This window comes from Cuculus canorus, chromosome 27, assembly GCF_017976375.1.
Source record: "Cuculus canorus isolate bCucCan1 chromosome 27, bCucCan1.pri, whole genome shotgun sequence".
In the NCBI taxonomy this organism is placed as follows: domain Eukaryota; kingdom Metazoa; phylum Chordata; class Aves; order Cuculiformes; family Cuculidae; genus Cuculus; species Cuculus canorus.
In genome coordinates, this window is record NC_071427.1 from 577,503 (window position 1) to 603,562 (window position 26,060).

A 26,060-nucleotide genomic window follows, 5' to 3' on the forward strand; every position below is an offset into this window, starting at 1 on the left:
AGTACTTGAAGTCACTTTTGTGACTTGTTATGGCTACTGTCCAGGCAGCAAGAGAACAGGGAAGGATTCCACCTCAGGGACGGGGAGCAGCCCCAAGGGGTACTCCAAAAAGGGGGATCCGTTCTAAGGGGGAAAGGGAGAAAGGAGATTTTGCGAGGTAGCTTAGAGGATGCTCATGCCCGGGATCAGAGGCTGAGATTCCAGCTGCTCCGTGGTTGTTGGTCCGGTGTGGAAAGTGGGTTTTCGAGCTTTCCCAAGGAGGCTACTGGTCTGGCAGGGGAAGCAGGGGATGAAGGGGTGGCAGAACCTGATCCTGCTCTTGAGGAAAATTCCAACGCCTAATTCTAATGAGGAGAATTCTGAAACCTCTGCTGTAGACCTCACTGGGGCGGAGGAAACGGGCTTCGAGAGCAGGAGGTTTACGTCTGTCCTGCCGAACAGCAGCCCCCCGGACAAAAGCTGCCCCCCGACTCGGAAACAACGCCTGTCACCCCTTTAACCGAGGGAACAGCAGCCGCTGCTTCAGGTCTTGTGTGAGATCACCAGCCTCCCCCGCCCCAGGCTGAGAAAACTCATGGAGCTACTTATAGCCAAGCCGAGAAGCAGACAGTGGGCTTATTTTAGACGGCTCACAGGAAACAAACGAGGGGATCTATCAGCTACATTGGGCACTGGTTGAACCGCAAAGGGAAAAGGCCGTGAAGGTGTTCTCTGAGAGCAGAGAAGAGCATCTGGCACAGGGGCTCAGGGGCTCTACTTCCTGGGCAAGAACACCTCTAGGAGCCCTTGATGAAAGGAGGAACCCAGGAGGAAGAATATACCCTGTTGGTAGACACGGGGGCAGAAAGGACGTGCCTGGTGTGGGTCCCCAAGGGGTGTAAAACGAACGGTGAGGAGAGAAGGGCGGTGACGGCAAAGGGGAAGGGATTTAAGGTGGCAGTTCTTAAAGACATCAGAATTCAGGGGAAAAACGATAGGGAATAGGGGATGCTTTGTTAGTCCCAGAAGCGGGGTGTCATTTATCGGGCCGACTCGGCAAGCATTAACCCCGGACTGGGAAGGGCCTTTCCAGACCTGGGGTGGTGTCCTATTCCATGGGCACGTCAGTGGTGATGCTGATGTCCAGGACTGGGTGTCATCTTCCATTAGGACACCTGTGCCCACGGAGATGTGCAAGGGTGGGGTGGTGTCCTCCTCCATCTGGACATCAGTGACGACAGAGGTGTCCAAGCAGTGAGCTGGTGGCCCGTGGTGAAGGTGGCAGCCAGAGGCCGGGCTCTGCTCAAGACAGTTTCTCGCTAAGTCCAAGACGGCCTCCGAGCACCACATCTCCCACCAGTCCTTCTCTGTACCCAGCAGGTCAGGCGAGGCCCCTCCCCTGCTCGGCCTGCTTACCGGCTCTGTTGGGAAGTTCTCTTCCATGCCTTCCACGTCCCCGCCCGGGGTCCAGAACGGCTCCCAGCACCCGAGCGGGGTCTGGGACTGCCCTCAGCAAGGGGCTCAGCCCCTCCTTGGTCCCCAGAGCTGGGGACGGCCCCGATGTTGTCCTCTCCCTGCCCCTTCTGTGAGCCACACCTGGGACGGTGATGCCGCTTCCCCAAGGCGCCGATGGCTGCGTTGGCCCCAGGCTGCGGAGCTGCGATGGGAAATGGGCAATAAAGAGAGAGGAAGGTTCCAAGCACTTTCTGGCTGGTGCAGTGATTTCTTTTCCCATTCTTATTACTGTACTTTTTCCCTTCTTGCTCCCGCAGCAGCCCAAGGGGATGGATTCAGGAGCTCGGTGTGGTGGGAGCCGAGGAAGGGTGGGATGGTCTCGAGGCTCTGCAGGGCTTTGCCCCAGCCCTGTCCCTGCAGCCGGGGACAGTGCTGGGGTTCGTGACAAAGGCGTTGCAGCCCTTGTTGTCATGTGTGTCCCTATTGTCGCCACCCCCAGCTCTGTCCTTGTCCCCTCTGTGCTGTTTCTGCGTGGAGCTGGGTCTGTGGGTCCTGCAGGCTCTGGTTTGCCTGGGTTCCCCCGCCAAGGGCCGAGGGGTCCCCCCTGCCTGCCCTGCTGGGCACAGCTCAGCCCTGGGGGGGCTCTGTGCCCTCTGGGGCTCAGCGAGGCTTTTGCAGCTCTTGGGCACCTTTTCCCAGTACCCACTCCGCTCCCTCCCTCTCGCACAGACACGGAGCAGCCATGGAGAAACAGATTTAATGGAGAAAAAGAAGAGAAAAGCTACTAACAAACCTACTTCAAACCTCCTCCCACCAAAACCACACACTTCCCACTAGCCCAACACACAGCATCCCTTCTCTCCCAGTGCTGCCACCGCTCTAATCCCACCAGGCCAAGTCTGTGCCATCCTCCAGAGCCCTGCGCTTGCTCGGTGGCATTGGCCCAGGGCTCATGTGCCTCTTCTGGGCCTTGGCCGGCTGGGGCACTGGCAGATCCAGCCCTAAATCCATCCATCGCTCCTCAGGCAGCAAGAAGGAGGGGAGGTCATGGTTGAGGAGGGCTGTGTAGTAGAAGTTCACCGGGTCCAGGCAGCTGTCGAGTTGACCCAGGAGGTCATCAAAAGAGAAGTCCCCAGACAGGGCAAAGATGTCTTCCGGGTCCCCAGGGACTTGGTAGGTGGTGGGGACATCACAGTCTGGGGTGATGTTGGTGCCAGGGTGGGCATCTATGTTGGCTGGTGGCTGTGGTGGAGATGTTGCTCTGGTCAGAGCATGTTATCACAAGGGCTCCTGGGAGAAGCACTCGCACACGTCTGTGGCAGCACTTGTGTGCGAGGATCAGAGCTCCAAGGATCGGAGTCAGATCCTCTCTCTGCCTGAGCTTTGGTGCCCAGGCTGGGGAGCGCGGACAATGTTACACTCTGCTGGGCTCTCTCAGGACACTGCCCTCACCTCCAGAGGTGCAGAGCAGGGGCTGGAGGAGCAGGGACCTCAGCAAGGGACCGAGTGCCAAAGGATGGGAGTCCTGGGGTCCTGCCGTTCCCCCTCACAAAGGTGTCGCGGTCTGGGATCCCAGCAGGAGTGGGCAGAGCTCCACAAAGGGCATTGGACGCTGGCTGGAGTGGCCGTGGTTTGCGAATGTCTTGGATCTCTTCCTAATCCAGGCATTCTTTAAATCCCATGAGCTGTTCTGCATTTCTGCGTAACGAAGGTGGCAGAGACCTGCTCAAAGCTCTCTGAACGCATCCTTTCCAGGAGGGGATACGACAGAGTGTTTCTCGGTGCTTCTTAGACTTGGTGAGAATATAGAAATCAGTCAAGGATCGAGGTATCGGCTGCTGAGTCAGCGATTTTCCAAGGTTCCCACCCCACGTGCTGTAGATCAGTCAGTGCTTCCAGGGTCAGAGAGCGTGGGGAACGGCCAGCAGCCGGGGAACCCAACTGCCCTGGCAGAACAACCCAGGGGTGTTCATTTCTAAAAGTGCTGTGAGTTAAACTGAGCTCTGGCTGTTGGGACGGGCAGGCCCTGATGGCCTTCGGAGAAACAGGATTCGAGACAATTCTGCCTGCAGTGCGTTCTATTATTGCATTCTATTTTATTAAACTGCAAACAGAGCTGGGCTCCTTCTGGTTCTCCATAGTGGTGTAAATGCTCACGATCCCACCGACCACAGCAACGCCGAGGCTGTGCCGAATCTGGTGCAGGCAGCGAGCGGATGTGGAGGTGCCCAAGCGGAGCAAGAATTGATCATCACTAAAGAAGTGGTTGCGGCAGACTCGGAGCAGGATCATCCACTTTCTGGGAAGACGTGTGAGGATTTGTTTGGAATGACCTGGCTTGGCTGATGACGCAGAAACTTCCAGACTCCTTCACCTGTTCCGGTTAGGAGTGTTGGCATGAGTACTGGCATCCACTTAGAAATTTCCAGAAGAAAGGGAGCTTTGGTGCCATCAATAAGGGTTGAACCCCGACTGGAGAAGCATAAATGATGTGTGAGCCATAGGATCTCTCCAGATCCTGCTTTTTGGGGCAATGTCAGGTGTTTTGTTGGACGGTTTTACAAGCTGTTACTTTTAACTTGTGATTGATCGCTACTGATCACTTGTCATCTTTCTTGCTGTAATAATTTGAGTAAAACCTTGATTTCACGCAGTTTAGGCCCTTATTCTGATTTTTGCTGAAGGTTCCGGAGTCTTGGAGAGTTTGGGGCTCTTACGACGATTTCTTTTTCTAAGAGCTCCTTGATTCCACAGAGTATTGGTGAGTTTGGGGCTTGGTTTCAGATGGCGCTTAGCCAGACTCCAGCCTCCCTCTCGACCAAGTCCTTGCTCGAGGAAAACCTCGCGGCTGCCCTGCAGGAACCTGCCTGAGAGAGTCGAGGCGCAGCAGTGCCTTCCTGCCCAGTCCTGCTCCTCAGCAACAGGAGGGAATGCTCTGCAGGCACAGAGGAGACAGGAAAGCGGGGAAGCCAAGGGTACCTGCGTGAGAGAGGGCACCTGCAGCCCCTGAGCCACCCGGCCCTGCTCAGCCCCCCGGGAGCAGCCCCTGGGCACAGCCCGGGTGCTCCTGCACCAGGCAGACACGCTGATGAGCCAGAAGGGGTTGTTCAACAGCCACCATGGACACGAGCCTCCCCTGCGGAATCGTAAGAGCGCTCAGAGGCAGCAGCTGAATACAAAGAGTGGCCGAAGGTCCCCGAGCCCGGCAGGAGCTCTGGCGCAGGCAGGAGGCCCGTGGCCCGTGACCCGGCAGCACCAGCAGTGCAGGCAGCAGGTGCCAGAGGCTGCCAGGGGCAGTGCTGCCTGTGCCTGAGCTGGCAGCCCCGACACTGTGGGCAGCAGAGCCGTGTCGGGGCAGGAGGGCCGTGTTGGGGCAGGAGGGCCGTGTTGGGGCAGGAGGGCCGTGTCGGGGCAGGAGGGCCGTGTTGGGGCAGGAGGGCCGTGGCAGGGCAGGAGGGCCGTGGCCCATGACCCACAGCCCCGATGCTGCAGGCAGCAGTCCCCGAGCCCGCAGCTCCCCGAGCTGCACGGTCCCGATGTGGCGCTCAGCAGGTCGGTGTCCCCCCTGAGTGCTGTGTCCGAGCCCCGGGGCAGGAGGAGTCGGTGTGGGGTGTCCCGTGTCCCCCCTGCGCTGCCCCGTGGCCTCCATGAGTGCAGCCGCAGGGCTCATCCGAGCTGTCTGCTCCATGACGGCTGAGGGGCGCATGGAGGGGGGATCCATTACCCCCCGGATCGGCGAGTGTCGGGGAGAGAGGAGAGAGAGGGGAGAGAAGGGGAGAGCTCAGGGAAAATTTTTTTTCTGACATCCAGCCTGAACCTCCCCTGGCGGAGCTTCAGGCCATTCCCCTTGTCCTGTCCCCTGTCACTGGGGAGAAGAGCCCAGCTCCCTCCTCTCCACAACCTCCTTTCAGGTAGTTGTAGAGAGTAATAAGGTCTCCCCTCAGCCTCCTCTTCTCCAGGCTAAACAACCCCAGCTCTCTCAGCCACTCCTCATAAGACTTGTTCTCCAGCCCCTTCACCAGCTTTGTTACTCTTCTCTGGACACGCTCCAGAGCCTCAACATCTTTCTTGTGGTGAGGGGCCCAGAACTGAACACAGTATTCAAGGTGCGGTCTCACCAGTGCTGAGTCCAGAGGGAGAATAACCTTCCTGGACCTGCTGGTGACCCCATTTCTGATACAAGCCAAGATGCCATTGGCCTTCTTGGCCACCTGGGCACACTGCTGGCTCATGTTCAGTCGGTTGTCAACCATTACCCCCAGGTCCTTCTCTTCCGTGCAGCTCTCCAGCCATTCTTCCCCCAGTCTGTAGCACTGCACAGGGTTGTTGTGCCCCAAATGCAGGACCCGGCATTTGGCCTTGTTAAACCTCATCCCATTGGTCTCAGCCCAGCAGTCCAGCCTGTTCAGATCCCTTTGCAGAGCCTCCCTACCCTCCAGCAGATCCACACTTCCACCCAGCTTAGTGTCATCTGCAAACTTGCTGAGGGTACACTCAATGCCTTCATCCAGGTCATTGATAAAGACATTGAACAGGGCTGGACCCAGTACAGAGCCCTGGGGAACCACAGTTGTATCTGGCCTCCAGCTGGAGTTAACTCCATTGACCACCACTCTCTGGGCCCGGATATCCAACCAGTTTTCAACCCAGGAGAGTGTGCGCCTGTCCGGTCCAGAGGCTGAAGCAGAGTGCTGTGAGAAACTGTGTCAAAGGCTCTACTGAAGTCCAAGAAGACTCCATCCACAGCCTTTCCCTCATCCAGCAGTTGAGTCACCATGTTCCCACAGCTCCCCGTGTCCCCCTGTCCCCCCTCTGCCCCCCATGTTCCCACAGCTCCCCGTGTCCCCCTGTCCCCCCACTGCCCCCCATGTTCCCACAGCTCCCCGTATCCCCCTGTCCCACCACTGCCCCCCATGTTCCCACAGCTCCCCATGTCTCCCTGTCCCCCCACTGCCCCTCCATGTTCCAACAGCTCCCCGTGTCCCCCTGTCCCCTACTGCCCCCATGTTCCTACAGCTCCCCGTGTCCCCCTGTCCCCCCACTGCCCCCCCATGTTTCCACAGCTCCCCGTGTCCCCCTGTCCCCCCACTGCCCCCCCATGTTTCCACAGCTCCCTGTGTCCCCCTGTCCCCCCACTGCCCCCCCATGTTTCCACAGCTCCCCGTGTCCCCCTGTCCCCTACTGCCCCCATGTTCCTACAGCTCCCCGTGTCCCCCTGTCCCCCCACTGCCCCCCCATGTTTCCACAGCTCCCCGTGTCCCCCTGTCCCCCCACTGCTCCCCATGTTCCCAAAGCTCCGCGTGTCCCCATCCCCCCCACTGCCCCCCATGTTCCCACAGCTCCCCGTATCCCCCTGTCCCCCCACTGCCCCCCCATGTTCCCAAAGCTCCCCGTGTCCCCCTGTCCCCCCCACTGCCCCCCATGTTCCCACAGCTCCCCGTATCCCCCTGTCCCCACACTGCCCCCCCATGTTTCCACAGCTCCCCGTGTCCCCCTGTCCCCACACTGCCCCCCCATGTTCCCACAGCTCCCCATGTCGCCCTGCCCCCCCATGTCCCCCATGTTCCCACAGCTCCCCGTGTCCCCCTGTCCCCCACTGCCTCCCATGTTCCCACAGCTCCCCGTGCCCCCTTGTCCCCCCCGCCCCCCATGTTCCCACAGCTCCCCGTGTCCCCCTGTCCCCCCACTGCCCCCCATGTTCCCACAGCTCCCCGTGTCCCCTGTCCCCCCACGTTCCCACAGCTCCCCGTGTCCCCCTGTCCCCCCTCTGCCCCCCATGTTCCCACAGCTCCCCGTGTCCCCCTGTCCCCCACTGCCCCCATGTTCCCACAGCTCCCCGTGTCCCCCTGTCCCCCCACTGCCCCCATGTTCCTACAGCTCCCCGTGTCCCCCTGTCCCCCCACTGCCCCCCATGTTCCCACAGCTCCCCGTGTCCCCCTGTCCCCCCACTGCCCCCATGTTCCCACAGCTCCCCGTGTCCCCCTGTCCCCCCACTGCCCCCATGTTCCCACAGCTCCCCGTGTCCCCCTGTCCCCTCACTGCCCCCCCATGTTCCCACTGCTCCCCGTGTCGCCCTGCCCCCCCATGTCCCCCATGTTCCCACAGCTCCCCGTGTCCCCTTGTCCCCCACTGCCCCCCATGTTCCCACAGCTCCCCGTGTCCCCTGTCCCCCCACTGCCCCCCCATGTTCCCACTGCTCCCCGTGTCGCCCTGCCCCCCCATGTCCCCCATGTTCCCTCAGCTCCCCGTGTCCCCGTCCCCCCCACTGCCCCCCATGTTCCCACAGCTCCCCATATCCCCCTGTCCCCCCACTGCCCCCCCATGTTCCCACAGCTCCCCATGTCCCCCTGTCCCCCACTGCCCCCCATGTTCCCACAGCTCCCCATATCCCCCTGTCCCCCCCATGTCCCCCATGTTCCCACAGCTCCCCGTGTCCCCGTGTCCCCCACTGCCTCCCATGTTCCCACAGCTCCCCGTGTCCCCCTGTCCCCCACTGCCCCCCCATGTTCCCACAGCTCCCCGTGTCCCCCTGTCCCCCAGTGCCCCCCATGTTCCCACAGCTCCCCGTGTCCCCACTGCCCCCCATGTCCCCACACTCCCGCAGCCCCGGGGTCCCCTGGGCGGAGCTGAGGGCAGGGTGACTGCGGGGCCCCGAGCAGCGCCCGCCCCGCCCCGCGGCCGCCGCCGTCTGCTCGCTCCGCCCGGGGCCGCGGGGCGCTCGGAGAGCGGGTGAGCAGCGAGGAGACCAGAGGGCGGAGCGGGGGGTCCGGGGGAAGAACGGGGTGTGGGGGAGCGGGCGGGGAGCCCGGGGAGAGCGAGGAGACGGCGGGGACCCGGGGCGGCGAACGGGAGTGCGGGGGGGAGGGGGGGGGGAGGATCCAGGGAGAGAACGGGAAGGCGGGGAGCCCGGGGGGGAGCGGGGGACGGCGGGGACCCGGGGCACCGAGCGGGGCCGGAGGGAGGCGGGGTCGGGGTCCCCCCGGGGCCCTGGGGGAGAGCGGGGCAGCGGGCGGCGCTGAGGGGATGGGGCTGGGGGGCACAGGGTCCCCTCGGGTTGCAGCTCCCCCGGGCATGGGTGAGGGTCCCGGAGCAGCTCCCGTCCCGGTGGGGCCGTATCCGGAGCAGAGCTGCAATGGCCGGGCTCCCACCTGCCCTGAGAGCCCCGGGTCCGAGGGAGGTGATGGGGCAGAGGAGAAACCCTCGGAGCGGTTCCCGGTCGTTGGGCATCGCTGCGGGCCTAGCGGGCTCCCTGGAGCCGCCCTGGGGACGGGAGCTGTGGCAGAGCCTGCCCGGAGCCGGGGGGACATGGGGGGACGCGGGCAGGTGCAGCGGTGCCCGGGAAGGAAAAGCTGGAAGGGGGTGTATGTGGTTGTCCTGCTGTTGGAGGAGAGGGTTTGTGTCATAGGCAAAGCTCGATAAGGACAGGCGTGATTCATCTGAGGGTCAAGTTGCCCAAAATCCCAAGGGAAATGCCAGCTGTCGAGTGGCCCGGCTGGAATGGTGGGGTTTGGGGAGTCCCAGCAGGTGGGTAGGACCGGAGGTGGTGTGGGAGCAGGAGGGGGAGTGTCCGGGATGGATGGTGACGCTTCACCTGAAGGTCTGGATTTGAGCTGGCCAGATGTGACAATGCTGCTTATTCATTGTTTATCGGCACCTAAAGCTCGTTCCTTGTTCTGCAAGTGTCCCATCAAATTCTCGGAGATGAGTTTTGCACGAGTCAGATGGAAGGTGTGTGTGGGAGGCCAAACGGGGCAAGGTTTGTCCTCCAAAGGAGCCGATCTCTCCTTGGCCAACAGGGACCAAGGGCCGGGAGATGTGAGACGGCGCTGGCGGCCGATGGATGTAGACGCTTGGGTGTATCTGGGTGGTCAGGGGGGTGATGGAGACTTGGAAATGCAGAGGACCTTCTCCTCGTTTCTGTTGAAGTAAAGAAAGAAAAAGCTGCTCTGTTGTTAAGCTGAGGTTGTGTGTTGGGGGAGAGCAGACGTTTTGAGGGAGGGGTGGTCGGAGCAGCAAAGGAGCTGGCGGAGTTGAAAAGTACATGCCATGTTGAGCCAAAAGAGCTTTTCACCTGGGACGTTGCTGCTGAGGGAGGAATGGCTTATTGGCTGTTACGAACTGGTGAAATGCATAGAAAGTAGTTGTTTTCTGACTCCAGTTCCCGTCCTTCGTTAAGAGATGTATTAAGGAGATAAAGCAGAGATTTCTCAGCTTGACAGCAGCTCCCAGTCGGGCAGGAGAACAAATACATGCAGTGAAGAGTGATTATTCCCTTGTCAGAGGGTTCCTCAGTGCACAGAACCTGGGGTTATTTTTGCAGTCTGCCTCACAGGCGATTCTGAGACTTGGCTTCTCTGTGCCCAAGCTGAGATCCCAGCTGTGTTTGAGGAGTGCGACGGGCGAGGGAAGCAAGCAGACGACTCAATATGAGTGATAAAGCAAGCTTTGACTTTATTGATTACAGTTGCGGTTTATATACCTTTTACTACATTTTGCTTAGTCATTCCCTAAACTTGATTGGTTTGGTTATACATTTGTCAAACAATCATTGGCTACTACTACATTCATTTAATCTTATTCCCTTCTACTTGCGGTTACAGCTGGGGGCCCAAGATACTCTCCTGCTTCCTTGAAGTTGTTTGTTCGGCATATCTTCTAGGTCCGCCTGACCTTTACTCACTTCCTTATCAGCATGTTTTAACATACCTCTGGTACATCTTCATTGCAGCTGATAAGTTTCCACTGAGATACTCATGCTAAACAAAAGCCTTATGATAACTGTGTCTCACACAATTTCTCCATAGATCCATGGCTTTGTTCACTTAGCCATTCATGCATCCATTCTCCAACAGTTCCCCCTTTTTCTTTTTGAGCAAGCAAAGCATTTTGATTTTTCATTATATTGCGCATAATACAATTGTAACCTATCTTACATACAACTACGAGCAATAATATCAGCCCAAACCAGCGCAATGCTTCCTTAATTATCGATAGGAGCCAAGGGGATAGGGATCCAAAGATTGATTGTAACCAGCTATCGATTCCCCATCCTTCTTTTTTGCGTAAGGCGGTGAAGGCCTTGTTGCAATTCTTTTATTTTAGCGTGGATGGATGTAGAATGATCAGAAAAGTTCATGCGACACATACCTTCAAATTCCTCACACCCATGTCCTTGCGCTTAAAGCAAAAAGTCTATAGCAGCTCTATTTTGAAGCACCGCGTGGTTAACACTTTGCACATCTGTAGTGAGCATATCTAAAATATCTGATGTCTTATTTAATTCGTCTTTTGCCCAACACCCCAATTGTTTTGCTAAATTCATTGCCTTATTAGCTGCAGCTCCAGGGAGGACGGTCGCAATTGCTACCTGTTTGAATTCACTCCAAAATGTAGGGTCTCCTATCTGATCGCAGTCTAGCTCATGTACACTGCGTTTTACTCTGCTTGCGTTTTGACTCCATTGCATCAGTAGGGATATATTGGGGTGAAAAAATGATAACTTTCCCAAATAACAAGGTCCTCCTTGTGGTTTTGCCGGTATGCCATTCCAAGCCCTGTCTCCACAAATTCCCGGAGGGCAATTTCAACCCCCCTGTTTGGCATTGGATAAACTGGCATTTGCACTTCACAAAACCACAAAATTCCCCTGGGGACCAAACAGGCAAACCTATCAGGCAGGTTCGAAAAGGATTAGTAACCCCTCCTAAGCTAAGGCAAAGCGACGATTGATTAGTTTGGCTTGCTAATGTTACCCAGATGTTATCTCTTGGCTGATTAAAGCCTGTGATTCCTACTGCCTGGCTATCACAGCACCAAGCGATATAATACAACTAAATCTCATTTTTCTTCCCCTCTCTTTCTTCTCTTATTTCTTTTAAATCTTACTGTTCCTAATCGTTGCAGTTTTAACTCCTGCAATTTGCTTAAACACTGATCCAATTCTTTGTCAGGATCCCCTATAATGGGCCCTACCACGGAATGCTGTGTTATGGGCACCACCCTTTTACATCTCATCGAGACAATGCATGATCTACCTTGAAATGTATTCCTTTTAACAATGCTTTTCAATTCCCGACGGTAGTAAGCTAATATTTTCTGCTCAGGTGCTTCATGTAGTGCTAAAGCCTCAGTCGTAGCTAGTACATTTGCTACACCATAAAGCCCGCACAAAAGATTGTTCTATCCAGAAAATCTTACCACAACCCCCGCAATTTAAAACTACCCAAGCGGCGCAACATGGACTATTACAGTCGAGACAATTTTTCCCTGCTGGTCCTTGTATATAAAATTCCAATAACTGTTCAATGGTTATGGTTAGTCCCCCAAAAGTCTGGCAGTGCTTTATCGTCCTGTCGATAGCTTTTGAGTATCCTTTCAATTGTGCCAGCAACGGTCGCAGAATCAGCGGCAGCTTTTCTTCTATTCTTCTCTTGTCTTCCTCTGTCAGGATGTTGTGCAACCGTTGCATAGATATTTATTCAAATTTCTGCTTACTCTCGAGTGGTTTCCTGCTGATCAACAGTATTATCAATGTCAGAGCCAGATGGGACTACAGGAGTTACGGAAGCTTTAGTCCAATGACTGGGAATCCATTTTGGTCCTGTGGGGGTAAGCACACACATATAACCCCTACCCATATATCTAACTTCTGCTGGCCCCATCCAGGTTCCCGTTGTTAGATCTCTGTACATAACAAACATTGGTGGATTCTTTTGCTCATCACTATCATGACTATGGATCCATGCTGCTGGTTCTTTCTGATCTCCAAATATACAGAGATGGTTTAAAACAAAGAGAGTCTTTGCTAATATAAATCCATAAATTTTTGAAGATATTGCTTTAGGGTTTGATGAGCCTTTTCAATAATAGCTTGACCTGTAGGGGAGTGTGGAATACCAGTAGTATGCCGTACTCCCCATGTTTGTAAAAATCGTCGAACCCACATGCTAGTATATGCTGGGCCATTATCCGTTTTTATCACCTGAGGCACTCCCATAATGGCAAAACATTGTGTTAAATGTCTTATACCATGGAGTGCCTTTTCACCTGTTCGCACAGAGGCCCATATATATTTGCTATAAGTGTCTATGGTGACATGTACATATTTCCATCTGCCGAATGCAGCAAAATGGGCCACGTCCATTTGCCATAATTCTTGAGATCTGAGACCTCTTGGATTTACACCTAACCCTAAACCAGGTCCATGATGACTGCATGTGGGGCAAGCATGGACAATTCCTTTTGCTTCCTCCATTGTAATGTTGAATTGTCGATGTAGTCCTCGTGCATTTTGGTGAAAGGCATTATGTGCTTCTCGTGCCTTCACAAAATCGCTCAGTGGTGTGGCCAAAGATACAAGTTGATCTGCTCTATAATTTCCTTCTCCAAGTCCTTCTGCCCACATATGACTTCTAATATGTACTATGCAAAAAGGGCACGTTCGTTGTCGGATAGCTGACTGTAGTTGTCGAATTAAATCAAACAACCGTTGGTTGTGTATTTCTTTTATCCGAGCATCTTCTAAACGATTCACTATATTGGCAACATACATGGAGTCCATTACTACATTCAGATCATGATGCGTCCACTGAGAAAAGGTCCAGACAACAGCTGTCAGTTCAAGGGTCTGTAAGGAATCCTCTGGAACTGCAGTCAATATTTTATGCTTCCATGTCTTTCCCTCATACCAAGTGGCTGCAGCTCGTCGTGACTTCTTTCTTGCATCAGTATAAACAGTAATTGCATGTTCCAAGGGTCATTCGCTACATTTCGGGCGTTCCACCCAATTATTATTGCTTATCCATTTCAATACAGGCGATTTTAATGATTCAACTGTGATGGATTACAATAGGAGGACTAGTTCTATTTCCAATTAAATGTAAAAAGTTCAAAAGTTCAACACATAAGTCACGTTTGCAATTCTATCACTAGGAGCTTTACTTTTAAAAGGTACTAATTGTGCTATTAGACCAAATGCTTGACACAGAATAACAAAAACATACATATTGGATGACCATCAAGTCGTCAATGGGCTTTTCTCTGAGTAATGGTTTTTTCAATCTTGCCCAAAGTTTTGTTGTGCATCACTCATAAAAGTATGAGATGCTGTTAAAGCCATGTCTTCTCTTAAGAAGATCAAATAATGGACTTAGTTCTGCATTAGTTATACCCAAATAAGGTTTAACTCGATTGATTGTTCCTAGGAGCTTTTGTAAATTGTTTTAACTACTATTTGCAATTTGGCTTGCTGGGGTTCAATTGTGGCATTCAAAATTTTCCACTCAAAGTATTTCCAGGTTTGAATTTTTTCCAGGTGCGACTTGAAGGCCTATTTTCTCTAGTACAATCTTTGAAATGGTATTAATTGAGTAACACAACTGCTTTGGGTGATATACACAGGTGGGAAAGGAATATAAACCATAGCTTGTATTTGTCCAGTAAAATCAGAATTAATAACACCAGGTTACACAAAAAGACTTTGCAAAGTGACCTGCAAATGCATTAACTTTTCTATTCCTTTGCAGTTTTTTTTTACTCTCAGAGGATACTCCTTTTGGACTCTTAAATCATGTCTTCATTAGTATCTGGCTAAAATTCCCTTTACGGTTGTCTGCACTAGGACCCAGTAGTTGCTGATCTGATAAGGGACACTGGAATGCAGAGTGTTCTTCATCAATTGTTACTCCCCTAGAGAGAGATAAGGACTCCCAAGAAACAGCCACAGGGTTGGGTTTTTTTTTGGTTTTTTTTTTTTTTTTAAATATTTTCTTCTTCTATTTTCTATGTTCTTTTTTCTATTTTTCTTTTTTTTTTTTTTTCCATTTTCTTTTCTGTTTTTCTTTCTGTATTTCCTATCTTCTTTCTTTTTTCTATTTTTTTTTTTCTAGGTATTTTAAAATCTTGTCATCTGCAGCCTTTCACTTCAAAGGTCCCGGGTAAATCTACCTGTTTGCCGGCTTAGTGGACCTTTGAGATTGAAAGGTTTCAGAGTTGCATTTTAAAGATTAATCAAAACAGAGGCTCAGTAAAACCAAAACCCAATTTGCAAGTCTTACAAACGTTTAAAGCGCTTTAAAGACACACACGCATACACACACACAGAACCACTCTTTTGAGAGCTGGATTAATATACCCATACAATATTGTTTATGACTAATAAGAATAGCACGATGGTGTGAATATTTAAACTATACATGGTACCGAACACATACAACACTTACAATATGCACGTATATTATAAGATAAGGTTTGTATCAATTGTTTAACAGGTAACAGTCCTTGGTTGTTACAGCATTTTCGTGGCATCTTCTTCCTCCTCTGATTCCGCTATTATTTTCTGGTGTTGGATTTCAACATCTTAACTGTTTTTCTACCTTGTAAATTTTATACAATTTGTAATCTCTCTCCAAGCTTTCGTTAGTTTCTTTGCAGTTTTATCATCATCTATAAGTGCCTCCCACAGGATATTCCCAAATTTGCGCCATTCACTTTCCTCAAATATCTCATCCGGATCCTTAAAACATCCTTTAGTTTTTCCTAAGGCAATGAGGCCCGCAAGTTGTTTGAGATATTGTGAGCCAAGTCCTCACTTCTCTAAGAAGCTTTGTAATATTTCATAAGCCACTTCTTTATCCATTTCTGGCTAGAAAAAAAACCCTTATAAATTTATGAAGTCTTACGTGCAGCCCTGTTCCGTCTTTTCTCTCCAAAGCCTTATGATGTCGGGCGGCGGATCCCTTTTGGACGATCCAGGCATTCGGACTAGAGTGCAACAATCCCTAACGAAATCATAAGCTCTTAATCGTCTCCCTCCGGTCGCTGTATCCCGGCGCTTTTCCTGACTTTTACAAACAATCTCCATAATTTCTCCACTCGTCTATTAAGTCCTTAATCGGACCTACTCCCCGCTTTTCTAAAAAGCATTGTAAAATTTCAAATGCTACCTCTCTTTCCATTGCGCACTTTTCCGTGTCCTTCTTTCGTTATCCGGTCATATAAGATGCAGCCTTTCACTCTGTGCATCTGGGTAGTCTTCTTACTCGGCCGTCGAACCCCTTCTTTTCTTATCCGGGTTCAGGCGCAAATTGTAAGTACTGATTCAGTGTTGCCGATCTTCCGCCCTCTGGTCGCTGCTACCAGTGCTTTGCCAAGCTCGCCATCTGGTGGAAACAGGGATTGGGGGTCCCTGTTCGGGCGCCACTTGCGACGGGCGAGGGAAGCTTGCTTTATCACTCCACTGAGTCGTCTGCTTGCTTCCCTCGCCCGTCGCAGAGGAGCTCATTCTGTCTTTCAGCTCTGATCGAGCTGGAAATGTCTTTTCAGAGTTGGTGCCCTTTTCCCATGTTCTTAGATGGTGTCTGGGGAGACCCTGCTCTGCGGAGAGAGTGGAATGGGGATGCCCTCCTGGCTGGGCACTGGAGGCCTGAGGTTGTGCACTTGTGGAGACATCATCACAGGACGGATCCACAGCACATCCTTCAAAGGACCGTTCTCTAGGGTGCATTTTTGGGGGCAGAAATTGAGCTGCTTTTCCATGCTTGTGCACTTGAGGGAGTTCCTTCTCTTCGTGCATGATGGGAGGCATCTTTGTTGTGGTTTTGAAAGCTGCTTATGGTTTTCTGATATCCTTTGGAGTGCAGAATTTCCATGGTATCTGGTCTGCAGGAGAGCACGAGCTCTGAAGAGTTGGCATCACAAGAGCAGCCAATTTTTGATAGACCTGGCAGTGTCCGCTGAACATAAACCCACCTATCTCAGCCCTTCCTGCAATAGAGAATTGTCTGGAAGGCAGCTGAGGAGGATCTTTGATTAAATTCGGGAGCCCAAGAGGGCTCAAGAAACAGAAAGGTGTCAGGGAAGTGTGATTGCTCTCTGTCCTTTGAGCGGCAGATGAAGAAAATTCATATTGTTTTTCTCAATGTGTGTTCTGTATTCTAACCCCAGTTTCTATAATACTCTAAATTCTTCCCCGCAGAGTTTTTTTTGGAAAAATCACTTTTGGGTTCATAGATTCAGACCAGTTTTTCTGCTCTGCCATGTTTTTGGCCGAGAGCAATGCTTCATGGGCCAGGGAAGGAGCTGAAAGCCTCTGTGGATGATGTTTTTTAGCATTCTCTGGTTCTAGGAAGCAGAAGATGTGGGCTTGATAGCCAACAATCAAACTGCAAACCAGTTGTTTGGACTTGGGAACAATGCTGGTGAGAAATGAGTGTTGGGGCAGTGCAGCTGCAGGCAGTGAGGCCGCAGCCATGTGGGCACACTCTGAGTTTCGCCTTCTTTGCTCCCTGGGTCATTAGAGCCACAGGGCTTCTCTTTCTGGAGAGCCCTGCACACAGAACGAGGATAAAAGAGTTGGGTTTGTGAGCACTGCTTGCAGCAGATTGAGTGACTGAACATCCATCTATAGCAGCAGGGGAGCCACGTAGCCAGGGTCTGATTGTTTGTCCAGACTTTGGAAGCAGTTGTTTTAAACAGAAGATCCCTCAGGGCATCTTTAGGTCTTAATTCATAGCCTGCTTCTCTGCAAGAGAGTGAAATGCAGCTGAAATGTTTGCTGCACGCTACTTGATCAGGTCTAAGATGAGTAGGGGAAAGTTTGATGAGCTTGCTACTCACCCTGAGGAGAAGTGGGGAAGAAAGTCAGGCACTGAGTGTTTGATGTGATGAGATGCTGAGGGTCCCTACAAGTGAGTTTAGAAGTGCCCTCAGCAGTTGCTGTGGGCTGCAGGTGTGAGATCTTTAGACTTAACTTTGTGTTTTGGTTTCTTTTCAGGTTCCTTTCTCAGTGACCAGTGAGGACTTGATGAGATGGATCTGGATATTTCCAGGTATGGCACAGCAGTTGGTGTTTGGAGCTCAAGAGAGGCGTTTTCTGCACCAGGACCATTAGGTCAGCTTGAGGTGCATTTCTGTTGAGAGGAGCACGCTTTGGTGTGCCCTGAGCCTCTTGGGCGTTTTCCTCATCCCTTACGCTGAGCCTTCCCTAGTTTGGAAGCCAGGGAGTGAATTACACTGAGGACCTAGTGAGGGGGAAACCAACCCTGAGTGAAAAGAAGAAAATGTTTAAGTTTGGTTAGGGGTATGGAGCACAAATCTTAGGAGAAGCAGCTGAGGGACCTGGGGCTGTTTAGCCTGGAGAAGAGGAGGCTGAGTGTCGCTGTTGAGACACGACACGGTGATGTGGAAGCAAGTTTCTTTATTGAAGTTACAGGGCCCGTGCTTGATCTTACTCGCGCCTCTTATACCCTTGATTAACACACGTGTCTCCGCATGATTGGATTAGCTTATACATAAACAATCTGTGAATGGATGGTACTACTTTCATGCATGGTCCTATATTGTCGGCCCACTTCCCGTCCCATGATCTCCTTCCGGGTGCATTAATCAGCGGGCTGAGGACCCCACAATTCCCCCTCTTTGTATTTGTGCTAAAGAAAATTGCCCGTTAAAGATTGCCTGTGTTGGCTGCTGCGGGGCCCTTCGCAGCAGACACACAATGCAGGGCAACATCGACAGCACAACTACAAACATACCCATTCTTGAAACAGGGAAGCAAAAGCAGCATCAATACTTGACCACGCTGAGTAATATTGTAGGTGCATCTGAAAAGTATACAAACATTGACTTATACTCCATTTCTACTGATCCTAACAGCTCTAACTTGTGGTTCCAGTACATGACTTATACTCTATTTCTACTGATCTTAAAAACTCTAACTTGTGGTTCCGGTATATGATTTATACTCCAGTTGTTATGGCAGTTCTTTGATGTTAGCAAGGGCTATCCATCACACTCATCTCCAGCTGTTTGATTCTCCACACATGGCCTCTGTGGCTTATCCACAGCAGGGCGAACACAACGAGCAGGGTACCACCAAGGTCCTTCATCTGTGGAAACACAAGCATACTCTCGACCCCAAGTTAATAGCTTGCATGGGCCTGACCACTGACCACTTTGAAGGTCCTTCACTTGAACCTTCACTCCATCTGAGATAGCTGTGGTAGACTTCAAGGATTCAAAATGTCGAATCATTGGGGGATTCTGATGTTCCTCATTGATAGTTAAGAAATTTAATACATACATCACCTTGTTCAGCCTTGCTTCAGGTGATTCCCCAGACATTCCCGCCTTTTGTTTTTGTAAAAGGCACTTAAGTGTACCATGGGCACATTCTACAAGTGCCTGACTGGTGGGGGAGTGAGGAACACCTGTAGCATGGCTGACACCCCAAGACTGTAAAAATGATTTCACTCACTCAGAAACATAAGCGGGACCATTGTCAGTTTTAATTTGTCGAGGAACACCACAGGTGGCGAAGGCTTTTTGCCAATGCCTAATAGCATCTTTTGCTGTTTCTCCAGTATGTGCAGTAGCAATAATGACAGAAGAAAAGGTATCAATTGATACATGTACATACTTTTGTCGGCCAAATTCTGTAATATGAGTTATATCAGTTTGCCAAATCTGCAGGGCCTGTACGCCTCTAGGACTTACTCCACAAACTGTTGGAAAATGTTGGCCCTGACAATCCGGACATGAGGCAACGATAGATCGAGCTTCAGTAGCAGAAAGCTGAAACTGTCTCTTGAGTGCTTCGTGACCCTGGTGAAAAAATTGATGAGAAGCAATTGCTTGCTGCATAATGTTTGGTACTGGTCCTAATGCTACCACAGATACTAATTGGTCAGCTCGGGCATTTCCTTCTGCTATAAAACCAGGTAAGTCAGTATGGCTTTTTATGTGTAGAATATAATAGGGTAGGCTGTGTTTTTGTACAGTTTCCCACAGGAGCTTCATAACTCCAAACAACAGGTGGTTTGTCACTTGTCCAAGAACTGTTTTATCCAATCTCTGCACTAGGCCTACAACGTAAGCAGAGTCGGTTACCACATTTATGGCTTGTGGGAACTGTTGAAATGCCAATGTGACTGCTTGTAATTCCACCACTTGTGGGGAGCCTTGTTGATGCTCAATTAAATGTTGCCAATTTTGTCCATCAAACCATGTAACAGCAGCTTTCCCTGTTTTCCCAGACCCATCTGTGAAAACTGTGGGTCCATCAGCAGGTGCTGTTTGGCTTAACAATTTCTGTGTGATAGAGATTCGAGTTCCCAGTTTACAAAGTGGATGGGAAGGAAAATGATACGTTATCTGGCCTGTAAAATTAAGTAGCGCAGCCATTTTCCTGATTTCTTTCTGATTACAAAAACCGGTGTGTTCCAAGGACTGTGTGACTCTTCAATATGGCCTGCAGCTAACTGTTCTACCACTAATGTGTGCAGGGCTGTGAGTTTCTCTTTGTTAAGGGGCCACTGATCCACCCACACTGGCTTATCTGTAAGCGATCGCAACCTTAAAGTGGGTTTTTTAGTGCCCTGCAGGATAGTGACCCCTATGGAAAATCCGTTGTGATATGGAAACATAATTTGTGCAATTTGGGCAAAGTCATATGGTGTCATTTCTTCCATAGTTAATAATCGAAGCAACTGCATTGTTGCAGGGGAGCTGGGACCATACTGTGTAACGGTTTTTTGAAGTTCCTGTACTACTTTCCAGGTGTATGGTCTGTGCTTATCCATAATTCCCTGTCCTGGATCCCCCCGGACCACCGGGAATGCCATAGCTGTCACAGGACTCAGGTCACATTCCTTTAAGGGTGTAGTTATTGCCTCAGACAATGTCCACTGTCCTTCTAGCATAGCCTGTTGTTTTACCTTTTGCCAAAATACACAGGGATCATACGGTCTCACAGTAACCTGTGCCGAGGGTGGATCCCACGCCCGAGGGGTTTTAGGTTTACTGGAGGAACCCCTAAAGGGTGGCTCAGCGCTAGCCTTGATCTTTCTGTTTTTTAAAGCAGCCGCCTCAGTCCCCCCCCCCCACCGCGGGATTGTCCCAATCATCCGGCTCATCTGGCAAAGGCGGGAGTACCAGTGGATTGTCCGGTTCGGGTGCCCCTCGCTCTTCAGGGGGCAGTGGCGGGGCGGACGGTGTTACGGGATTAACCTGCTGTTGGCTTTGTTTATATATCAGGCAAGCCGAGTCTGCTTCATCGTCCGACTCATCAACAAGAAAACTTTTTCGCGCTAACCGAGATGGTTTATTGTTTGGGTGCGTTACCGGATTTCTTGAATGTAGGTGTTGAAACTCAGATAGAGATGCAGAGTCTGGGTTGGCAGCTAATATAGAAAATTCCTCTTGCTCCGTTAACAAATCCTCAGCAGATGGAGGCTCATTTCGGGAGGCAAGGGGTGAGAGATCTTGCTCTGCCCGATCCCTCTGTTTTTTAAAGTCTTTCAAAGTATCAAACAAAAGGCACCATGTGGTTAACAAAGATACTGACTCTTTGTTTCCACGTGAAGCACTATCAAACAGCCTGTCCCCTATTTCTTTCCAATTCGAAACAGTAAATGATGTCATTATATCTGGCGTATAACCCTGTCTCTTACTCCATAAAAGCATCTTTTGCCTCTAGCTTTACCCCCTTCTTTTCTAGTATTTGCTTCCACGTGCTTATAATCATTTCCTCCTCTTTTGTTAGTGAGGCTCCCATCTTTTTTCCCCAGCAGCTCACCTGCACTCAGTGGCTTCTTAAAGGTCCTGGATACGGAATTAAGCAGCTTCTCTCGCCGCTTCTCTTGGCTATTTTTGCCGGAAACTCTTCTAGCAGCTTCTCTCGCTGCCCCTCTTGGCTATTTTTTGCCGAAAACTCTTTTAGCAGCTTCTCTCGCCGCTTCTCTTGGCTACTTTTGCCGAAAATTCTTTTAGCAGCTTCTCTCGCTGCCCCTCTTGGCTATTTTTGCCGGAAACTCTTTTAGCAGCTTCTCTCGCTGCCCCTCTTGGCTATTTTTGCCGGAAACTCTTTTAGCAGCTTCTCTCGCCGCTTCTCTTGGCTATTTTTGCCGGAAACTCTTTTAGCAGCTTCTCTCGCTGCCCCTCTTGGCTATTTTTGCCGAAAATTCTTTTAGCAGCTTCTCTCGCTGCCCCTCTTGGCTATTTTTGCCGGAAACTCTTTTAGCAGCTTCTCTTGCTGCTCCTCTTGGCTATTTTTGCCGAAAATTCTTTTAGCAGCTTCTCTTGCTGCTCCTCTTGGCTATTTTTGCCGAAAATTCTTTTAGCAGCTTCTCTCGCCGCTCCTCTTGGTTATTCTTGCCGAAAACTTTTTTACTGGCTGTGCCACCTCGGGGAACCCCAAAATTAAAACTCTCAGAAAATCGCTAGCTATATCACGTCGTGGTCACCAGATGTCGCTGTTGAGACACGACACGGTGATGTGGAAGCAAGTTTCTTTATTGAAGTTACAGGGCTGACCGGCCGGTGCTTGATCTTTCGCGCGCCTCTTATACCCTTGATTTACAAACGCGTCTCCGCATGATTGGATTAGCTCATACATAAACGATCTGTGAATGGATAGTACTACTTTCATGCATGGTCCTATATTGTCGGCCCACTTCCCGTCCCATGATCTCCTTCCGGGTGCATTAATCAGGGGTCCTCAGCCCGCTGTGGACCCCACAGCTGAGGGGAGACCTTATCACTGTCTGCAACTGCCTGAAAGGAGGTTGGTAGCGAGGTATGTGCTGGGCTCTTCTCCCAAGTAACAGGGAATAGGACAGAAGGAAGTGGCTTCAAGTTGCACCAGGGAGGTTTAGATTGGGTATTAGGAAAAATTTCTTGACTGACAGAGTGGTGAGGCCTGGGAGAGGCTGTCCAGTGTTTGAGTTGCCATACCTGAAGGGGCTCAAAAACGGTGTAGATATGGCACTTGGAGACACGGTTTAGTAGGGATAGCAGGATTGGGCTGATAGTTGGACTGGATGAGCTTAGAGATCTTTTCCAACCTTAATGATTCTGTGGTTCTAAGTTGTAGCCCAAACTGTTTTCTCAGTGCAGCCTCCCAAATCCTTGTGCCAAGTCCAGGGAGGCGGTGGCCATGCAGTGAGAGTGCTGGTCAGGAATGGGTGGAGGCCAGGCAATACCTTTGATGGAGCCGTGGTTTACACTGGCTCTGAGTTCCAAGGAAGCTGTCTCAGCAGGGAATTCTTTCCCGCTGGAAAGAGCAGCAGTTTCATTTTGAGGGCTATAGTGGATCTCTCCACCCATCGATAAAATCTTAAAGGAAATGCGCCTGTTTCTTGTCTCCCTGTGGTCGCTTGGGCTCCAGTCTTTGGCTTTGTTCACTGCACGCAAAGTCCCAAGGAATGAGGTGATGGAATCCCAAAGGATAAGCATGCACAAGTCCAAACAAATAGTCCATCTGGGTTTTCTGTCCTGTGGGCAGTAACTCACATGTATTTGTTCTCTGAAATGCTGGAAGTTGGGTCTAATCTCACAGCACCCTCTGGAAAATCATGCCTTTCTGAAATGTGGGCTCTTTGGGTGCATCCAGCTATTGCTCTGACGTAACAAGTACTCACTAAAATCCAGTGTGAAGAGGTGAGTGCGGTTCTGAACAGACTGCTTTAGCTGTGACATTGGAGCCTTTTGATTAGAAGATTTCCAGGGTCAAGGTTCCGTATTGTGCTCTGTGTGTTATCTTAGAATCATAGAGTGGTATGGGTTGGAAGGGATCTCAAAGCCCATCCAGTTCTAAGCCCCTGCCATGGGCAGGGACACCTCCCACTGGATTAGGTTGCTCTAAACGCCATCCAACGTGGCCTTGAACACCTCCAGGGATGGGGCAGCCACCAGTGCTCTGGGCAACCTGGGCCAGGGCCTCCCCACCATCACAGGAAAACATTTCTTCACAAGATCTCGTCTTAATCTCCCCTCTTTCTGCTTCAAACCGTTCCCCCTCATGCTATCCCTGCACTCCCTGATCAAAAGCCCCTCCCCAGCTTTGCTGTCACCCCTTTCAGTCCTGGAAGGTGCTCTAAGGTCGCCCCAGAACCTTCTTTTCTCCAGGCTGAACAACCCCAACTCTCTCAGCCTTTACTGAAATTGCTTATGATAACGATGAGTTTCTGTCAGTCCCCCAAATCAAGGAATTCCTCTGACTGTTTTCTTTGGGACATTGTTACCCAGGTGGCTACAGACCTGGGTCTGACATTCACCTTGCAACCCAACCAGTGCAAAGGCTTTAAGCAAGAAAAAAGATCTCAAAAGAAGTAAAGTACAGGCTGTGTTCAAGGTATTTTGTTTGTAATAAACAAGGTTTTGTTTATTACAAAGTTTTACCCTTGGGTAGCGTCAGAGTTTTTGGGGCAACTGCTTCCTTATTGTTCATCCATCTTCATGCCAGTATGAAAGCTGCCTCCTCCTGGAGCGTAGGAAAGATGTTCTGCCAGTATTTGTGTTTGGTGTTTGCAAAGAAAAGATGGAAGGAATTTTACTGTTCAGAGATGATGCTGAAGGCAAAGTATGAAGGCGGACTTCCCAAAATAATAATTTCTATGTGCTTTTTCCTGTTCACTTACTGGTGGTGAATTGGAGATAGAAGACAGTGACCCTTCCTATCTGGGTTTTAAAAAGAAGCCCTGAGCTCTGCCAGCCTGGATCAGGGCTGAGCTGCAGGAGCTGGCACTGCTGACTCTGTGCCTGGCATCCCAGTGACCATGGGATGTGCTCAGGGCTGGCGCATTCCCGCTGAAGCTTGTGATGGTGGGATTGTCTTGGCTTGGGCAGGGCAGAGCCTGTGGCTGCAGGGAGGAGAAATCCAGGTCTGGGGGGACCTTAGAGCAGCTTCCAGTCCTGAAAGGGGCGACAGCAAAGCTGGGAGGGGCTCTTGATCAGGGAGTGCAGGGATAGGACAAGGGGGAATGGTTTGGTACTCAAAGAGAGGAGATTGAGATGCGATCTTGTGAAGAAATGTTTTCCTGTGATGGTGGGGAGGCCCTGGCCCAGGTTGCCCAGAGCATTGTGGCTGCCCCATCCCTGGAGGTGTTCAAAGCCAGATTGGATGGGGCTTGGAGCAACCGGATCCAGTGGGGGTGTCCGTGCCCATGGCAGGGGGTTGGAACCAGATGGGCTTTGAGGTCCCTTTGAGCTCAAACCGTTCTATGAAATGATTGACCCTCTCAGAACAGATTGTTGATGGGATGGGGAAAGCTCAGGTGGAGACAGGTTCTCTTGGTGTTGGATGCTGGTTAGAACAGGGGGGGATGGTGCCTGTTGGAAGAATTTGAGGTTTGCATTCTACTCTCTCAGCTGTCCATGTGTCAGGGCGTTCAGTAATCTGTGCTAATAGAGAATAATGCATATGCAACTTTTTCTGGAGCACCCACCATCACATGGTAGATCGCATCAATCATTAAGCAGTGATGAGTTTGAAAAGTGAGTCACGATTCTTTTAGTCTTGGTGAAAGGGAAATATTCTCTCGGTTTCTGTTTCTTCCTCAGTATTTTTAATGGTTATTGCTTTTGTGGTGGTGTTGGGAATGGAGATGTTCTTCTCAGATAAGGCTTGGGGGTTTGAACTGGAAAATCACGAAAAGCCGTACTGGTTTTAAAGGTGTAAGAGTATGATTTTAAAAAGTCTTAATTCCAGACTAATTAAATGTACTTCTCCCCCAACACACTCTCTGAAACAGTCTGGGAGTTTGTGGGAAAGAGACCTGGGAAAGGGATGGACCTGTTGGTCCTGAAATTCAAAGCCAGCTCACACAAAGTGATGAAGGCCTGTGAGTCTCTTGCACAGGGGCGGAAGGAGGATTGTGTGCAGTCATGCTCTGCATCTTGTAGGTGCACTCAGCTGGGATAGAGGTTGCCTACCTCACCTTCATGCAAACCAATTCCTCCCAGCTGATAGATCCCTGTGTTTGTGATCTACATTGACGTTCAAGATGATTCCACTTTGATGTGTTCTCTTTGCTATATCTGTGATACAGTCCTGCACATCTGACCCTTTGTTTTCCTTATGTATCTCAAGGGATTCTCTCATTCTGACCTTGGATCACCAGCTCAGGAGTTCGGTGCTTTCCTTGGCTGAGTGCTGGCAGTTCCTGGTGTGATGAAATAGCAAACTCATCCGTGGGGCCACTTTGTGGGAGGGAGAAGGATAACCGAGTGCTTGGCTGACTGGAGGGTTGAGTGTACAAATAAGGAGCAAAGATGAAGCTTTGGAGTGCCGGGAAGAACTCTGGATGGAATGAGGGATGAAGAGCTCCTGAGAGCTGCTACAAATGGCAGAAGGAAGCCCGTACAGATCAGGAAGAGCTCTCCATGAAAGGCGTGGAAGGGCTCGCCAGGGGCAATTCTTAGAGGATGGATGAGGAGAGGCCATCAGACCAGAACTGTATGGGTGTGGAGGAACATTTATGCCCTGGAAGGGCTGAAGAATCAGGTAATGGCTTGAACAAACACTGAACTGTCCCCTGAGCTTCTAGGAAACAGGCTTTATTGACAGTGGTGCAGTGTTTTCATGTGGCTGGAGGATGGCTCAGAAACTGGAACCCACTACTTCCTTTTGCTTTTTCCCAGTTTTAGGTTAGAATTAAACTTTTTGAGCCAGATCTGTGATTGCTGAGTAACAGGAATAGTGATAATCCCTTGAAAAACGTTTGTTGGCAGTGGAAGAGATGTCTGGAGTTTGCATTGTATTGAAAAATCTGGGCAGACAATTTCTTTTTCTCCAGCATCTGCACCTCCCTGCTCAGGACCTGGATTGCAGGGCCAGGATTTGCCTTTGG

The 26,060-nt window shown here is 50.9% G+C and overlaps 1 protein-coding gene across 11 annotated transcripts in view; it reads left to right on the plus strand.

Annotated features, from left to right (window-relative positions):
* Nucleotides 1-8,103: 8,103 nt before the first annotated feature.
* The window catches only part of LOC128849227 (ceramide synthase 4-like), a 48,392-nt gene continuing 30,435 nt past the window's right edge, over nt 8,104-26,060 (plus strand). For 4 of the 11 annotated variants that reach the window (XR_008447226.1, XR_008447224.1, XR_008447225.1 and 1 more), the window contains exons 1-2: nt 8,104-8,163; nt 17,207-17,261. Coding sequence is in view for 3 of the 11 variants with exons in the window: in XM_054049856.1 (XP_053905831.1) it covers nt 17,242-17,261 (20 nt within the window). In the remaining 8 variants the exon portion in view is untranslated. Of the gene's footprint in view, nt 8,164-8,559; nt 9,163-17,206; nt 17,262-18,903; nt 19,152-21,937; nt 22,007-25,605; nt 25,715-26,060 lie in introns of those variants that run through there. The other 7 variants (XM_054049861.1, XM_054049862.1, XM_054049858.1 and 4 more) reach the window with 7 other exon arrangements.